The 19,073-nt window shown below is 36.8% G+C and overlaps 1 protein-coding gene across 3 annotated transcripts; it reads left to right on the top strand.

Annotated features, from left to right (window-relative positions):
* Window positions 1-1,371: 1,371 nt before the first annotated feature.
* aqp4 (aquaporin 4) lies at window positions 1,372-12,097 on the top strand. Of its 3 annotated transcripts, none has more exons than XM_052095297.1 (5): window positions 1,372-1,512; window positions 3,530-3,950; window positions 5,158-5,322; window positions 6,355-6,435; window positions 11,610-12,097. In XM_052095297.1, exons 1-5 carry the CDS (start codon window positions 1,481-1,483, stop codon window positions 11,880-11,882), a joined length of 972 nt encoding a protein of 323 aa, XP_051951257.1. In that variant the 5' UTR covers window positions 1,372-1,480; the 3' UTR covers window positions 11,883-12,097. The 3 variants fall into 3 exon arrangements, with proteins under 3 accessions (XP_051951257.1, XP_051951258.1, XP_051951256.1); XM_052095298.1 differs by lacking the exon at window positions 1,372-1,512 and adding an exon at window positions 1,839-1,909; XM_052095296.1 differs by lacking the exon at window positions 1,372-1,512 and adding an exon at window positions 2,393-2,492.
* Window positions 12,098-19,073: the final 6,976 nt, after the last annotated feature.

Below are 19,073 nucleotides of genomic sequence, written 5' to 3'. Positions count from 1 at the left end.
GGAAGGAACAACTGGTTTTAAATAGTTATTTCTCTTATTTATATTCAATATATATCTATATCTATCTATATATATATATATATATATATATATATATTGTTTGTTTGTTTTGATGGTCTTTTTGCAGTATCAAGTTAAAAATGGCTTCAGCTTCTAAAAATGATCTGTTTTCTGTTCTATTCATTGGATTGTATCTAGCTTTTTTAACACAAGAACATTTTCACTCTGAATGGTCTTGACAGAATGATTTATGAATAGGCATTCTTTATCAGTAGGTATTCTTTATTCCCCCAGCAGAGAAACAGCAGTGTCTGCTACAGACTGTGGCTCTTTAAGAGGTTACAGCACTCTGATGTGCTGAGGTTGGAAATGGACTGTTGCTTTGTGTCTGAACTCTGCACAGTAAAGTGGTTAAAACTGACTCTAGGCACAAGAAACAAATCTATGAGCTTTTTCTCATCCTCAGGGGACACATCTCCAATCTGCAATACATAGCCTGCCCTACCGCACAAGGCATTAGGGGAACCTCCCATGCATCATCAACAACACTGGACTGCGCCGGTGCCTTAAAGGCTAAATCAAAATCCTGCTAGCCAGAGAAGGAGCATTGGCAGAATTTATTGTTTAGGGTGGACCACCAAAAACGGGTCTGCCTAAAGGCAATTTTTAAAAAATTATAATAATTTACAATGATATTTCATATTGTAATAGACTATATACTGTGATTGGATGGGAGTGCAGTGACAATTACATATGATTACATGCCTCAGAGTCAACGGAGAGGCTGATGTCAACACATTAAAACAAATTATGGGGAAACAGCTGCAACTACTCTCAATTCTCAAGCACCAATTCTATTGTAATGAAAAGGGTTACAGCTGAAAGACTGGTGTTAAAACTTCACTCCAACTAATCTTTTTAGGAGTGGCCTTATGTGACCTTGGACCAATCTTTGATTGTTGTTGAAAGATCTGCAATTAAAATTTCTTGTTGTTTCTTTACAACTTTGATTACAAAGTCTAAAAAGCTAATCTAAAACTATTATATTGTAGCATATTAGATGAGATGGTGTGAGTCAGGATTAGTAATTCACTTACTTTATTCTTCTCCGGTATGTCATATCGCAACACAATGTTCTGCCTTGCAGTCTATTTGCTTTAGTTTAGGAGAAAACTGCTTTGAACTGAAAAGGATAAAAGTTCATGAAATGGAACATTATAACAAAGTTTTTAACCAAATAGTATAAGAATTTGTGTCAACAGCTAATAATACAGCGTATTGCTGTGTGTGACAGAATGAGGGATGAGGCGTGAGATGTTGCTCTGGTTTAGTGCTGTATGTTTCAGATCAGTTGTACCACCGGTGAACATGCTCTCTTGGTTGCACTCTGGTCTCTGCTTGTTCTGATTCGACCATAAAGAGCCGGTCACGACATTAAGAGAGAGGCGGACGCTGAGGTGCTGGTCAGTCTGAAGAAGGCATGACAAGGTGCGGAGCCCTGAACCCATTCAGGTAAGTTCAAGAGGAAAGTGGTCACTTCCACGGTCGCTAACATGTTCCAACTTTATGCATACTTTTAAGAGATGTGCAGGAAAGGCGACGGGATGTACTTGGTCTGCACTTGGTCTAAAATAGCATTCCTATATATTCCTTTATATTTATTTATTTATAGCTCACTGATAATGTGAGAGTTTCAGACATTCAGAAGTCCCCCATAAATCAGAGATAAATATGTAAATGTTATATATAAATATCACGTGGAGTGTCATCATATGAAATGTCATGTTAACTATGTAGACAAGTTCAGCCTCCAGTTCTGGTCATGATCTGTGCTACAGTGGACATACATTTTTGTTTATTTCTTCATTCATTAAAAATTCCTGGGATTTCTGTGATATCAAATATCTGGGTGTGTAGCCATAATAATAACAATACTTATTATTAGTATTGCCTATAGTTTAAACATAAACTGTTATAATATACGTTATTATTATTATTATATTAGCCTATTATTTGTAATTATTGTACTTTATAAAAAATAAATCACAATAATTACAAATAATAGGCTAATATAATACTAATTATTATTATTATTATTATTTTGCACTAAAGCTATAGGGGAGGGATAAGCTGTTTTCAGTGAGCAAAGCAGGCAAATGCACCACCAGCAATCAGATAATGATTTGTTTACTATTCGTGTTTATTTGATCTTAATTATGTTTCTTTGAGCATACTTAAGCGCATGGTGTTTGGGTGATTCAGAGGGAGGAGATGCTGAGAACGCCCAGACACTCGTACATACTAATGCATTACACGAGGAAGCGCGCGCGGTAGCTCAAACACATCATTACCTTAAGCGTACAGCACAAACAATCTTGTGGTCAGGATTCCTTGTTAGGTGTAGGCTTTTCCGACAAAGAGGATGCTTGCTCAGTGATGGTAAAGTCGTTTTCGCAAGTCTCGGTTCCGAACAGAAGTAGAGGATTTCTTCGGTAAGTTTGTCCTTAGTCTATTTGCCTCTATAAATTCGTAGTGGGTTATTCTGGCGTGGGAACTGAAAGGAATGTTGTCGAATAAGCGCGGCAAACTGTTTAAAGTTGAGTAGGCTACACCTCTAAGATTGGAGTTCTCACAAAATTATGGCTATATTATAGGCAATTATTTCAATATAAATTTCTTTTTATTTTTTTTGTAGAAAATTTCATCGAATATATTGACCGTGGCAACCATGTTTGACCCCAAAAACCGTTATTGCTATTACTGTATTAATTAGTATGGGAACATCTTCAAATATTAGAAGCTTCAATAATCGTTCAGTCAATTTGTTAATGAATTTATCTATTGATTTATTTATTTTTTTATAGTTGTTTCCAAAGGTTCATTAAAAGTACAGTAAATATAGTAAATGTGTGTTTGCAAAAACTGGTTAACGTGGTTTTGTAAGGGAGTATCCATAACACTATTTATCCACAGTTTAAATATTCTATTCCTATATTCTATATTCGATTCCTCTATGTTTACCGTTTCACTTATTGATCTATTTGTATAAATATATTTGTTTAGCCGGTATGTGTTTCACTGATGTCCACTTGTTTCTTGGTTATTAATAGATCCACTTTGTTTATGATTCTTACTGGAATGTTTCTGAGCCTGCGCTCTATGGAATCTATGGAAGAAAATTGGGCCTCTCTAATTGGATGAATTTCCACTTGGAAGGAACATGCATATTAATTGGATGAAGAGACACTTTAAAAACCAAGCAGAGAGAGATAAATGATGTCCTTTTAAACACTATAATAGTCATTTATAAAAACCATTATAATAAAATTAGCTTAAAATGAACTTCCTGTACAGTCTTCACTCTCCTGTACATGTTTTTTCCTCGTTTTGTTGCTTATTTTAGTTGACAATGAGTGCAAAACATTTTTTGGATTCACCCTCGCAGTGTCTCTTACACATTAAGAAGGTATGAATCAGACACAAAGATCATGGACTTGTTTCTCTTTCTCTCTCTTTTTGTCCCATCAAGGAGGTGTGTGTCATCTTGTGGATGCAATAACAGTGTCATGGCTGCTTTCAAGGGAGTTTGGACTCAGGAATTCTGGCAAGCGGTTTCTGGGGAGTTCCTTGCCATGTTAATATTTGTGCTACTCAGTCTGGGTTCCACTATCAACTGGGCAGCAAAAGAGGAGAACCCTCCACCCCCCAACCTTGTCCTCATCTCTCTCTGCTTTGGCTTGTCCATCGCAACCCTCATCCAGTGTTTCGGGCATATCAGTGGTGCCCATATCAACCCGGCTGTTACTGCAGCAATGGTTGCCACACGGAAGCTGAGCCTGGCAAAGGGTGTGTTTTATTTGTTGGCACAGTGCCTGGGAGCAGTGGTGGGGGCGGCAGTTTTGTATGGGGTGACCCCAGCAGCAGTCAGAGGAGGACTGGGGGTGACTTCTGTGAGTTGCACTGGTTACGTTATTATTTTTAAATAGCCATTCGATTAGAAGCATTAAAGCTGAAGTGTGTCATTTTTGCACCACTAGTGCCAACAAACAGAATTGCAGAAACAATGTTTTCAAACAGCTTCTGAATACACCTTTCAGCCACCATAGGCTGAACTAACAGATAGCCACACCCCAAACTTACAACATTGGTTGAGTCAAAGTTGATGTGTCAGGCTAGGGTGTGTTTCCCAAAAGAATCATTAGCGAGCTATAGTCGCAAGATCTATTGTTACTGACTGTTAAATTATTTGGTGTTTCACGAAATGATTAGGTGTTTTTTTGTTAGTTTATGGTGTTGACGTCATTTGACTTTGCTTTGGCTTCTTTATCTTTAATTCCATATATGCATTTAATTCTGTAAGATTTAAGACCCCGTTTACATGCACTTAAGAAAACAGCTTATTCCGGCGGCATTACGTTACGCCAATTAAACGATTAAGGGAGAGCGATTTAACACACCTAGATTTCTGACAGAAAGGCGGTTTCTGTGGACATGTAAAAGCATAAGCAAGGTTCTTATATGTTTTTAAAGAGTGGTCATGTTCGCATGCATCAAATGCACCGGGGGAACCCCAGAGTATGATGTAAGAGGGGAAACTTAAAAAGCTGCATGTATATGGGTCAAAGAGAATGCCAATTACACAGTGCAGACAAATGCGTATGCCAGTGCCGCTAAACGGCTTTCTGGTGTCCATGTAAAAGTGCTATAATTTGACATCCATTCAATCTCCACTGAAATTATTACTCCACCCCATGCATAACGTCATTAACGACAGCTCTATAGTGTTGAACCAAAAAAAAAAAACGTATAAATGGTTTATTTATAAAATGTCTCTAAATATTAAGATGGGATAGTAGAAAACTACACACAACAGCTTCAACTTCTCTGCTGTTATTCTACTTAAAAGTAGTAGCAGTCAAAATCTTTGGGAAATTATTTCTCAAAACTGTTCTGTTCCTGTTTTCTTGAATAAGCATGATTTTTTGTATTTATCAGTTTATTGCTGTGCCTGTAAATGACCCTTGAATTGGGTGTCAGATTAGCGAGACAACTAATATGTGCCGTGCTGGGGGCTTGATTGAAAAACATTTGTTTTTAGAGCAGCCTATAAAGTTTACTCTTCACACCATGCAAATGACTCACTCTCGCCTTCTGCAGGTCAATGTTGGAATCTCCTCTGGTCATGCAATTGTGATTGAACTCATAATCACTTTTGAGCTCGTCTTCACCGTCTTTGCCACCTGTGACCTCAAACGCAGTGATCTCAAAGGTTCGTCAGCATTGGCTATTGGCCTTTCAGTGTGCATCGGCCATCTGTTCGCTGTGAGTGTCCAAGTATTTCCTCTGCTTTAAAAACAAGAAATAGTATGAACAAATTAAATAGCATTTTCCATTATTTATTGTGACCCTCTATATCTATACTCAGGACAAGTTTGCCCAATGAAACTTGCATACTTATTTCGCTCATCCAGCACTGCCAAGCATATTTTTTACACCATGTTGGAAGATTTGTATCCCATAAAGATTAGCCCCATGAGATGAACGTGTATCTGCTTAGTTATATGTGCTGCACTTTTCTATGGAGAATCTGTAACCCAGCTACACTCCCAAGTGATAATATAATCTCCATGCCAATAGTCTCAGCAGAATTTTTAGAGGTGTTTATATGCAATCTAATTTGTGTTACTAAGGGTGTTGAAATGAGGACAGGATGCCTTCTTCATGAACCACAATGTATTTAGGCCTGCCATTGTTATGAACATTACTTAAAGAAATAGTTCACCCAAAAATGTATATTCTGTTATTATATACTCACCCTCATGTCATCCCAAACCCATCTGACTTTCTTTCTTCTACGGAACACAAAAGGAGCGATTTTAAAGAATGACTTTATGATTTATCACTAATTTCCAATCAATAGCATGTGATAGTGCCTCACTTTAAAGCTTAAAATGAGCAAGATGTTATTGATGTGTCACCATTTGTATGATTTAGGCTCTGTATACATGCAGATTTGAGATTGAAAAACAACTTCATATGAAGACCTTATGTCTTGAGAAGACTTGGAATATGACTCACAAGTCACATGGACTCATCAAGTGAGTCATCTGTCATCTATCAACGGCTATAGTATGGAAAACATTCTTTGAAATGTCTCCTTTAATGTTCTGCAGCAGAAATATGGGTTTGCATCTATGAGGGTGATTTACTCATGATGAGTAAATCTGATGGCAGAAGATTCATCTTTAGGTTAACTGTCCCTTTTAGACTCTTTAGAGCAGATTTTTTATTTAAAGAGCCAAATCATCTCTTCTCTTCTTAAACAATGTAACATGTTTGGTCTGTGTGTTCCAGATCCCATACACTGGGGCCAGTATGAATCCAGCTCGCTCTTTTGGTCCTGCAGTCATCATGGGAAAGTGGAGTGACCATTGGGTAAGATTCACTCTAGGTCTTTGAGTGTGGACCAACAATGAAAAGGCACAAAAATTATTGCACAGTCGTACAGCTGATATTTATGTGCATAAATGCCGAAGGTCTGCATGGTCTTTGTAACTATGATTGATAAGGGTGAAACTGAGAAGGATTTTATTCAGTGCCATAGACATTTAGTTAGAAGAACATTTTGGCTTTGCCTCATTCTTGGCACAACAAGACCTTTTACTGAGTTTATATTTGACTTTACAGAGGTCTTTGGTAGGAAGACAGTTAGGTCTATTTACTGTAGTACACAGGCTTAAGTCAGTAAGTGTAAATAGCAAAAATTAAATGGAAATATTAAGAGAGAAGACATCCACACCATTTTTACACACTATGTCATTGCAGTGATACTTGGGGGTGCAGTTTGTCTTAAATATCTGTTTTTCCATCAGACTATTTGAGCGCATAGCTGTGCTGTGTGGCAGATACTATTTACACATAGTGCAAACAGTCACTCCTTTTTTAATATATATATATATATATATATATATATATATATATATATATATATATATATATATATATACCATATCAGGTACTAAATAGTACCAATGTGTAGTTATACCTCTCAGTAGTGAAAAGAACATGACAATTTCCCAGTGTTACTTTAAGCAAGATTGTAATCTAATATTCAAGATTGGGGGTTAAAATGGGAGTTTCAATAAAAGCTCAAGAATCTGTCATTGAATAACCCACTGAACCATATTGAACCATTATGAAAACAGTTCTAACTTTAACTTTGCAGGAGTTTTTAGTACACGGGCATTCCAGGAGTAGGACAAATCAGAAACCAGACAGATGTGGTATCCAGAATAAAGTTGTTGTATGACTTGTCACTTGTCACTTTTGGTCCCTTAAAAAGTGGGAGGCAGTTCATACACCGTTCACCTGATTTGGATGTAAATACCCTCAAATTAAAGCTGAAAGTCTGCAGTTAAAGCACATCTTGTTCGTTTCATTTCAAATCCATTGTGGTGGTGTATAGAATTCTAAAAGATTAGAATTGTGTCGATGTCCCAATATTTATGGACCTGACTGTATAAATCAAAGGCAAGTCCACATAAGTACCAAGTCGGCACTGGTTCATCCAGATTGAAGGCTGGTCCATCCAAATGATAGCTGCTTGAATATATTGGTTTGAAAATTGTAAGAAAAACAAAACAAACTGCATCTTGTTTCATGCAGGTGTTGTGGTTTGCATAGTGCAGTGGGTCATACTAGTAAACATGCTCTGCGCATAGGCTCTTTGCTGTGCATTGCGTCATGGCCACTTCTGTTTCTGTCGTCATGCCAGTTGGGTGACACAGTTTTGTCACACTTTTGGACTTTGAATCTCTTCACACCAATAACCAACCTGGTCTCACAGAATCACGTTACCTATGTTTTGCAATATAATTTTACATGGATGGTTGTACATATCACAGCGGTTTCCTGGTGAAATAAACAATGCAGGCAATGACTTTTATTACTTTTCAATATCAGTTTAGTTTAGGTTTATGTATGGTTGGGAGGGCGGTTTTATTTATTTTAAAACTCAATATAGCAGTAACCCAATGTTTTTTCTCCTCACATTTGCTTTTTCTGACACTATTGGTTACTTTTAGGTAGGCTTGGGATTGATGTATTTTTCAAGCACCGATAATCGGAAGATTTTCCCAATGATTAACGATATATATATATATATATATATATATATATATATATATATATATATATATATATATATATATATACGCAATATCACACTCGCAGGAGTGCGGTATGGCCCTACATCAGCACTTCTGTGAAGCGGCCGAGGTAATTAAAGCAGTGCTGATGCAGGGCCATATAGCACGATTGCGAGTGTGATTTTGCTTATATACAACAGTTCAATGAACAAGTATATTTAAAAAAAATTGGAAAAACTGAGTACGGTCATAAAAACACATTTGTGCATGGACCGATCAGAATCTGCCATTGCTGGTTCAAAACAAATGGTGCGTCCAAGCCTCCCTTAGTAATTCAAAATGTTACTTCAGAAATAGTATCACGGCTTGTGCTGTTTCTAACAAGTCATTGGATAAACAAGGATAGATGGATGGATGGGTGTGTGTGTGTGTGTGTGAGCGTGTATTTATCACTTTGTGGGGACCAAATGTCCCCATAACGATAGTAAAACCCGAAATTTTTCACCTTGTGGGGACATTTTGTCGGTCCTCATGAGGAAAACAGCTTATAAATCATACTAAATTATGTTTTTTGAAAATTTAAAAATGCAGAAAGTTTTCTGTGAGGGTTAGGTTTAGGGGTAGGGTTAGGGGATAGAATATAATGTTTGTACAGTATAAAAACCATTATGTCTATGGAAAGTCCCCATAAAACATGGAAACACAACGTATGTGTGTGTGTGTGTGTGTGTGTGTGTGTGTGTGTGTGTGTGTGTGTGTGTGTGTGAGAGAGAGAGAGAGAGAGATGGAGCTTGTGCGATCACCTGTTGCCACACCCAATCACAGATGCTTACAACTTTCTGAAGGTCAGCTTTCTCAGTGGAATATAGACGTCCAAGCAGGGTATTCCTCTCTATTTCGGGGTAGCCGGTGCGCAAATGTCATTCACTATAGAAACAGCGATGTCCTCTGCCATTTTAAAATGTATGTATTCATGTGGAAACTCACAGAGCGCAGTTCTTTGTAAACAATGACTTACGGATTCACTTCACACACATCAGATTCGAGGACCAGAACTAACTGTGGTATAGATATATATATATACAGGTGAAACTCGAAAAATTAGAATATCGTGCAAAAGTTCATTAATTTCAGTAATTCAACTTAAAAGGTGAAACTAATATATTATATAGACTCATTACAAGCAAAGTAAGATATTTCAAGCCTTTATTTGATATAATTTTGATGATTATGGCTTACAGCTTATGAAAACCCCAAATTCAGAATCTCAGAAAATTAGAATATTACATGAAATCAATAAAAAAAAAAGGATTTTAAATACAGAAACGTCAGCCCTCTGAAAAGTATAATCATGCATATGTACTCAGTACTTGGTTTGGGCCCCTTTTGCATTAATTACTGCCTCAATGCGGCGTGGCATGGATGCTATCAGCCTGTGGCACTGCTGAGCTGTTTTGAAAGACCAAGATGCTTCAATAGCGGCCTTCAGCTCTTCTGCATTGTTTGGTCTCATGTCTCTCATCTTTCTCTTGGCAATGCCCCATAGATTCTCTATGGGGTTCAGGTCAGGCGAGTTTGCTGGCCAATCAAGCACAGTAATACCATGGTCATTGAACCAGGTTTTGGTACTTTTGGCAGTGTGGGCAGGTGCCAAGTCCTGCTGGAAAATGAAGTCAGCATCTCCATAAAGCTTGTCTGCTGAAGGAAGCATGAAGTGCTCTAAAATGTCCCGGTAGACGGCTGCGTTGACTCTGGACTTAATAAAGCACAGTGGACCAACACCAGCCGATGACATGGCTCCCCAAACCAACACAGACTGTGGAAACTTCACACTGGACTTCAAGCATCTTGGATTGTGTGCCTCTCCATTCTTCCTCCAGACTCTGGGACCTTGGTTTCCAAATGAGATGCAAAATTTGCTCTCATCAGAAAAGAGGACTTTGGACCACTGAGCAACAGTTTTTTTCTTTAGCCCAGGTAAGACGCTTCTGACGTTGTTTGTTGTTCAGGAGCGGCTTGACAAGAGGAATACGACATTTGAAGCCTCAGTCCACTCCTTGTGAAGCTCCCCCACACATTTGAATGGCCTTTTCCTGACAATCCTCTCCAGGCTACGGTCATCCCTGCTGCTTGTGCACCTTTTTCTTCCACACTTTTCCCTTCCACTTAACTTTCTATTAATGTGCTTTGATACAGCACTTTGAGAACATCCAACTTCTTTTGCAATTACCTTTTGAGGCTTTCCCTCCTTGTGGAGGGTGTCAATGATGGTTTTCTGCACAACTGTCAGGTCAGCAGTCTTCCCCATGATTGTGAATTCAACTGAACCAAACTGAGAGACCATTTAAAGGCTCAGGAACCCTTTGCAGGTGTTGGATTAATTAGCTGATTAGAGTGTGACACTTTGAGCCTACAATACTGAACCTTTTCACAATATTCTAATTTTCTGAGATTCTGAATTTGGGGTTTTCATAAGCTGTAAGCCATAATCATCAAAATTATATCAAATAAAGGCTTGAAATATCTTACTTTGCTTGTAATGAGTCTATATAATATATTAGTTTCACCTTTTAAGTTGAATTACTGAAATTAATGAACTTACGATATTCTAATTTTTCGAGTTTCACCTGTATATAAGAATTATTTTCATATATAAATAGGCTGCTCATTGCACAGTAGTCTTTATCTTTATCTAATAGTTTTCCATTAAATTTGACCCAAATCATTATCAAAGGACAACAATTATTACTCTAGTCATCACTGGATGATATATATATTTCTTTTGTATATGTATTTTTTATATAGCCTACACAATGTATTGATAGTTACAAGTATGTCGTTTTGTGGTTTGACAGTTTGAATGAAAGACCACTGATTAATTATCAACCAAAAATTGCATAATTAATGTCACCATTTCTAATCATTCAGTTTGCGCAGTTACACCAGTTTCATACACTAACCTGCAAACTCATCAACATTCTTTAAGTACAAAAACCTTTGTAACTTTGGACTGCTATCTGCTGTGACACATCTGTTTTGTGATAACTGTGCTTTGCAACCTGCTTTAGTAAATGTGCTAACACCACTTGTGGTCTCCTAACGGTATTACACCAGACTGTTAAACAGAAGCCAACTGAGTGAATTGGAAAACATACAAATTAGGCTTCTAATTTAAAAGTAGGCTATTTTTAATATATCGATCCCTCATAAATATATCAATAAAATAACGTGCCGATCAATAATCAATATATATCGATATTTTATGGCATCCCTAGTTTTAGGTTTAGGTTAGGGATGTAGGTTTTGTTCATAAAAATCTCGATAAACCGATAAAAAATATAAAACACTATTAGCGCCACACAGTGATGTGAAGCTGATTTGCAGAGAGATAAATGTGACCAATATAATGAAGGAAAAAAAAGGGAACAAGATTAATGCTTACTCTTTCGTTTTCCTTCTCAGGTGTATTGGGTGGGCCCTTTAATAGGGGGTGTTCTTGCCGCTACTGTGTATGAATATTTGTTTTGTCCCGACCCTGACCTGAAGCATCACTATGCCAAAGTCCTTTCAAAGGGCCCCTTTCAGATCGACCAATATCGGGTTGCGGACACAGATGCTTTCCCCAATGATCAAGCTCAGCTTATGGTCAAGCAGGCAACAATCAGAGTGCTGGACATGGAGAGGGCGGAGAAGAAGGAGAGAGAGTCAGCCGGAGAGGTGCTTTCATCTGTATGACTATTGAGAGGCACTGAGGAGAAACACCAGAAAAATTACGGCAATAACCATCTCAAAGAGACAGATCTGATCTAGATTCACTGTGTGAGTTTGTTAATACTTCTGATACAAAATTACACTCGAAACTCTTCACTTTATAGACAAAGAATGAGCTAAGAACCCCCTAATGGTTTGACTTATTACACACCTCTTTTGACCACTTAAAGGGATTTTTAATGCAAAAAATGTAGATTCTGTACAATTATTTTTTATTTAGTTTCAGTATGTTAGTGACACTCAGCATAAACATTCATTGTAAAGCAAAAGATACAATGGAAGTGAATGGTGATTCTGCTTAATATCTCCTTCTGTGTTCCATGAAAGAAAGAAAGTCATAGGAGTTTGGAACAACAAGAGGGTAAAAAATTATAACCAAATTTAATTATTTTATTTTTTTTGGTCAACTTTCCCTTTTAAAGCACAATCACATTCCAGATGCACATTCCCACAGCCCTCATATCCAATATAATCCACTATTATGTTTTTAGGAAATCACTGTGCTCAGCAGATGCATCCCATCATCCATTCTCCATGACTCAATCATAAAAACAGAATGTGATTCTCACACTTTGCTAAATGTAACATTTTTATTTGGTCTGTGGGTTATTACCTGGAAATCAGAGGTTGTGATTAGATCATCACCAAGCATCACCATTGCACATAATTTTCCTTCTCAGTGCACCGAATAAACCTCTTCATCTCCTCCTGCGATTCTATGCTCTCCCTCTCCCTTACATCTCATGTTTTACAGAGGGTTTTTTTTTGGTAACACTTTACAATAAGGTTCCATTTGTTAACATTAGTTAATATGAACTAACAATGGACAATACTTGCATTAATTAATCTTGGTTAATGTTAATTTTTTTAATCAAAAGTTGTATATGTTAACATTAGTTAATTTACTATGAACTATCATTAACTAACAATGAACAATTGTAATGTATTTAATATTGTACAGTATATGTTTACAATGTTATGATGATTTTATTTACATATTGTTTAGTTATTTTTTTGTCCTAATTGTGTAAGCCTGTAATTCTGGTTCTGTTCACCCCATCTCCCTCAAAAAAAAAATACTTATTTTATTCCACTAGATGGCAGCAAGTACTAGAACATTTGTATTTTTTCTCCTCATTCCTCTCACAGATGTGCTCGTCCATGGACATTCAGTCTAATATTCAGTTCATGCACCAACTCCAATGTTTCATCGGATATCTTGGCCTCTGAGTGGACTAGAAGCCCAAGTTATTCAATTAGAAAGCTGAGATCCTCCCTTTTGTGATTCTGTGTTTTATCATGCATTTTAAGTTGATAATAGCCGACAAAATATATGTCCGATAATTAGTTTAGCATGCTTTTCCTGCTTGATGGCATATTTTGTTCTGGACATCTAAGAAATAATATTTAATTATTTACACAATCAAGCTCATAGACAAATAAAAAAGGGATATATTTTTGGGTAAAAGCAGATATAACATTTTTAACTATGAATGGCTTACAGCAGCAGTGATCGGTGCACAAAAGTGCATTTTTGTATTTGATGTCTTACAGATATCATAGTTCACTTTGTGACTCTTTTGGAAATATTTCGAGCTGTGGTATTAGGGCAACAAAATAATGTCTACTAAAATGCTATTTGAAAGACTTCTATATTCATATTATATATTTATACAACATGACCTCTAGGTTGTGCTGATTTGTGACACAAATGCAGATGTGATGTTAAATATGGAAGATTCTAAGCTTTCAAAAGATACCCCATATTCCTGACTTATGAATTCAGAGACTTAAACATTTTTAGCATTAACTTATTTTAACAAAATAGTGCCTAATTTTGGACCTGCCGGTGGGTCCGCAGAGTTGAAGAGGTTTTAACAAAGATTAATAAATGCTGTAAAAAAAATATTGTTCATTGTTACTTCATGATACCTTATGCATTATCTAATGTTAGTGAATGTAACCTTATAAGTGTTACCATTTTTTTATTCAATGTTATGAATATTATGTCTTCGAATATTACTGTCAGAAATGTGTAAGATTGCAGTCCTGAATGATTTATGATTTACATTTTGTATTTGAACCTAATGCTGCCTGATTTTTTTCTTATGACAGACAAATGCTCACACACTCGCAGAACACAATTATATATTGTCCTTCCACCTTTACCTATTCCTAGTCTTATGAACACATGTACGAAATCAAAAACAATTTCATAGTGTAATTTAATAGTGTAAATGTTTTTCTTTTATAGATTTGTGTGATTTTGTTTAATATCCTTTACAGGCATGCATCATCCCAATGTGAGTTAATTCATGTTAATATGCAAGGTTATGTTATAAACTAAAGTCAAATATGTTGATTATTTAATAACTGTATGTCATTAATCATGTTTATATTCATATATTATTAGTAATAGTCTAAATAGAATAACAGTAAAGTTCAAATCTATGCAAAAACAAACATAGAAGTATGGAAATTAAGGGCTGGCCAAAACAATTTAAATAAATCAAAAGTATTTTGATCTTTGCTTCTTCAAAGTAGACATACTTTGCCGAGATTGCTGCAGAAGCTGGGAATTCTATCAAACAACTTCATGAGGAATAGATCTGAGTTTCCTTTTATTTATACAGAATTTTCCAACATTTCATGAAATACTGAATTTTACAGATTATTTTTGGAAATACGCAACGAGCTTTGCGTTGCACTTGTGACGTCTCTTCATCACCTTACCAGCAGAGGGCAGCAAATCCTTAAACAGCGCTGTTATCCACAGACTCTTGCTGAGAAGATTTGTTTATCTGTTAGTGAGGAGCACCAGATTTGTGCTTGGTTTGTTTCGGGGGAAGAGGATGGACCGTTTATTTCCTCTCTTTGGTGTGTGTGATCAAACCAACACTTTTCTGTAACATGCAGTAGACAACACACAATGATGTTGTTTCCCAAGTCATTCTTCCTCTGACACAGTTTTATAGCACTCCCTTCCTTTCACCTCCGCGTGTGTGTGTGTGTGTGTGTGTGTGTGTGTGTGTGCGCGCAGGGTTGGGAGGGTTATTTTCAAATGTATTCCACTACAGAATGTATGCTCTAAAATGTAATTTGTAGATTTTTTCATTTGTTTTGACAATAAAAAAGCTCTAAAATGTAATTTGACAGATTTTTTTACAGGGAAACACTACAAAAATATATTATCAAGAATACATTTTTGCCCTAATATCAAAGATCTTACTAGGGAAAAAAAATATTATGCTCCAACATGAATTTTCTTGATAAAAAAAAAAAACAGGATTGTAAAATGGCTATAAATAAAATTTTAGCTTAGCGTAAAGCTGACAATTTACACAAGGTTTATTTATATTTCTTCTGTTCCAATCTTACTTCAAACGTACTTCTCTGTCTGCTCGTATGAATGTAACACATCATAAGAAAGTGTTTCACTGCTGTTCAATTATATGTATAAATGTTTTCCATCTGAAAGGACTAAATATTAAATGAAACAATTTACAACAAAATGCAAAGAAATCTCTTCAATAATCAACATACTTTTTGAATGTAACTGTATTCTAATAACCAATGATTTAAATTGTAACTGTAGTGGATTATAGTTATTATATTTAGTATTTTAAATGTAATCTGTTACATTTATTCCGTTACTCCCCAACCCTGTGTCTGTGTGTGTGTAAATATAAGAATGGGAGGGAATGAGAGGTACATGTGTTTATATTTTTATTTATAATTAAGTATTTTGAATCCCAAGGCTTTTGGCTGTAACAATGGAAGCCTCCCTCACATCAATCCCTCCCTCAGCTATTTATTAAAATTTAAATCTTAATTGCTCCATTTAAATTAATTGAAGAAAGAAAAAATCTCAGCAGTTAGTCTGTTGAATTATTTATTTTCCCATGTGACTTAGGAAATTCTCCATCACAACGCACGTAGACTGACTAGCAGCGTCAAAGACTTTTGTGTGTGACTAAGTGTGCATTAATCCAACTTCACAGACACATAATTCATTATAGACAAACCCCAAAACAAGTGGTGAAAATTGCAAAAGATGCATAGCATAGTCAGACTCTGACAGATGTATACATAAGAAACATACAAACACATACATGGACACTCACATACACAATGCACAAAGGAGGGAAGTTTGAAGCAAGGCCAGGGGCTAAACACAATAAACAATCAGATTATGAATATTCATGCAAGCTCACACTTTGGTTTTGTGTAATAATAAGCAGTCCAATGAATATTACTGGAGACAAATTAAGTGATGGGCTGTATGTGGAAGGTTGTGTCTACATCTTCAAAAATACTTGATCTCTCTCGATGTAGACTAACATATATACGCATCATGGTTGAAGAGTTATTTAATGGACTAAATCTTGATCCAATCAAGATCTCCTTCTGCAAAGCTTACTGACCTTTATGCAAATTGCCTTAATGAGTGACTAAAAGCATAAATAAATGAAATCAGGTATGATTATCTGGGCTTACTTCAGAGCTTTTGATCTCTGACATATTGTATTATGTTGAAAGGGTTATTGGACAGGTCACCTCAACTGAACTGATATATTCGATGTATCATGTCACAGTATAAAATATATTTTTATGTGACCTCTTTATAGACTTGTGATCTGGAAATAAAGCAATAAGTCAGAAGAAGTCATGCGTAACAAGGATTTTTCCAAGAGTAAGGGCAACATAGTCTTGAAACAACGTGTAATGATTCGTATGAGATGGCAAAATCGTAAGATATTGTATGACTTGGCTCATATGAAAAGGTACAACTTTTCTTCCCATAGAAACCAGCTAATCAACAAACAGAGTTTGAAGCCAATACAATATGGGCATCAAATTTTAGCTAGCCTCCTATCCAATCTGTGAATACATTTGGGGACTCATTCCATATTTATTTAGGCAATACAAATGACTGATGTCAGTAACCTGTAATATCTTTCCCTCATCTCGATTCAAACCTCACTGTTTTATTTTCCGTGGTAGTTATTTTCCTATTGCAATCATGGTTAGGTTTAGGTTTGGGTTAGTGGTAAACTTGTAAGAAAAATCTAAATTATATTTGTTCATTGGTTGTTTTCTCTCTCTTTGGGAAAGTACTACGTATCTGTATGAGCCAACTCATATGATTTCTTATGATTTTGCCATCTCACACAATTAATATGACTTATATGAATATGAGACTGAGTTGGGTAAGGGTTGTTCTTAGACTGTAAGACGTCAGTCCCTAAAAGCCCTAAAATAACTGTCTCAGGACACTTATTTATTTAAAAAAAATGGCAACAATGCAATATAATTATAAAAAAACAATGTTCAACTGGATAGGTAAAATTAGTTGAGAAAAACTTTGATGTTGGCTTCTCTGAAAGTTTAAAAATGCCTTAAAGACAAATGGACCTATAGATAGAAAGACAGACTAAACAGAGAGAGTGTGATAGTGGATGGATGGACAGAATGGATGATGGATGGATGGAAAAACAGATGGAAAGAATGGATGGGTGGATGGATGGACAGACGGACAGAATGGATGGTTGGATGGAATGGATGGACGATGGATGGATGGATGGATGGATGGATGGATGGATGGATGGATGGATGGATGGATAGATGGATGGATGGATGGTGTATGGATGGATGGATGGATGATGGATGGATGGATGGATGGCCAATGGATGGTGGAGGGATGGATGGATGGATAGATGGATGATGGATAATTGATGGATGGATAGTGGATATATGGATGGATAGATGGATAGATGGATGATGGATGGATGGATGGAGGGATGGATGGATAGATGGATGGTGGATGGACAATGGATGGATGGACAGTGGATGGATGGATGGATGGATGGACGGTGTATGGATGGAATGGATGGATGGATGGACGGTGGAAGTATGGAGGGATGGATGTATGGACAGTGGATAGATGGATGGACGATAGATGGATGGATGGATGGACGATGGATGGATGGATGGATGGATGGTGTATGGAAGGAATGGATGGATGATGGATGGATGGATGGACAGTGTATGGATGGAATGGATGGATGGATGGACGGTGGAAGTATGGAGGGATGGATGTATGGACAGTGGATAGATGGATGGACGATAGATGGATGGATGGATGGACGATGGATGGATGGATGGATGGATGGTGTATGGAAGGAATGGATGGATGATGGATGTATGGATAGACGGTGTATGGATGGATCGATGGATAGATGGATGGATGGACGGTGGATGTATGGAGGGATGGATGGATGGTTGGATGGATGGATGGTTGGATGGATGGATGGACAAACAATTCTTCTGCCCAATAATATGTTCATTAGCCTTGGCGCAATAAAGGTACTGTAAGCAATTTCAGCTGTTGCTAACTTCTGCCAGACTTAATCGGCTCTGATTTGGAGCATCCTCATCCCTTTAACCACAAGCCCTCCCCTCCAAAGATATATCAGCACACCGAATATACACAATTATTGACAGGCAGAAAATGTTTCTGATCGGCTAGCTTTCTGATTGTCCCAAAAAAAAAAAAAAAAAACTTAGGCCTCTCCCCTGATTCTTTTTTGCTGGTAACAACCAAAAAAGCTGTTGGTGTGCATTTTTCACACAGAATTTAAAGTCAAATTTATTTAAAAACAAAGGTTTTAAAACTATGACAAGCACAGAAGAAAACGCTCCCATCTTCATGCTTACTTTATCAGATCAACCCCAGCTATTTCCCGTCAAATACACACACTACTATACATCCCACAAACGCACCTTTCGGAAACCCGCAGAAATAAACGTTACTTGGGGAATTTTTTAATTTAAATGGTAAATCAAGCATTTAACACTTTCACCCTCCTAATAATTTATACAATAAACAGGAGCCTAAGTCACTTCCTTAATAATTTAGACATAAGCTAATGTTGATTTATTCAGCAGGGCTAGTGCCTGCAGGAGACCCGGAGGAGCTGAAATGTGTATTAAAGTAGGACAGAGGAAGCCGGCGCCATAATAACATTTGGATAATTTTATTATGGCTCACGGCTCAGTTCATTTCCCCTTCTGCTCGCTGCGTGAAATTGTTTGATTCTCACAGTGCCTGGAGTGAACTAAGAAGGTGCCACACACGCACATAAACATATGCGA

Source organism: Xyrauchen texanus, chromosome 28, assembly GCF_025860055.1.
Source record: "Xyrauchen texanus isolate HMW12.3.18 chromosome 28, RBS_HiC_50CHRs, whole genome shotgun sequence".
NCBI classification, from domain to species: domain Eukaryota; kingdom Metazoa; phylum Chordata; class Actinopteri; order Cypriniformes; family Catostomidae; genus Xyrauchen; species Xyrauchen texanus.
Note: the sequence above shows the minus strand (reverse complement) of the source record. Positions and strands in the feature narration are given on the sequence as shown.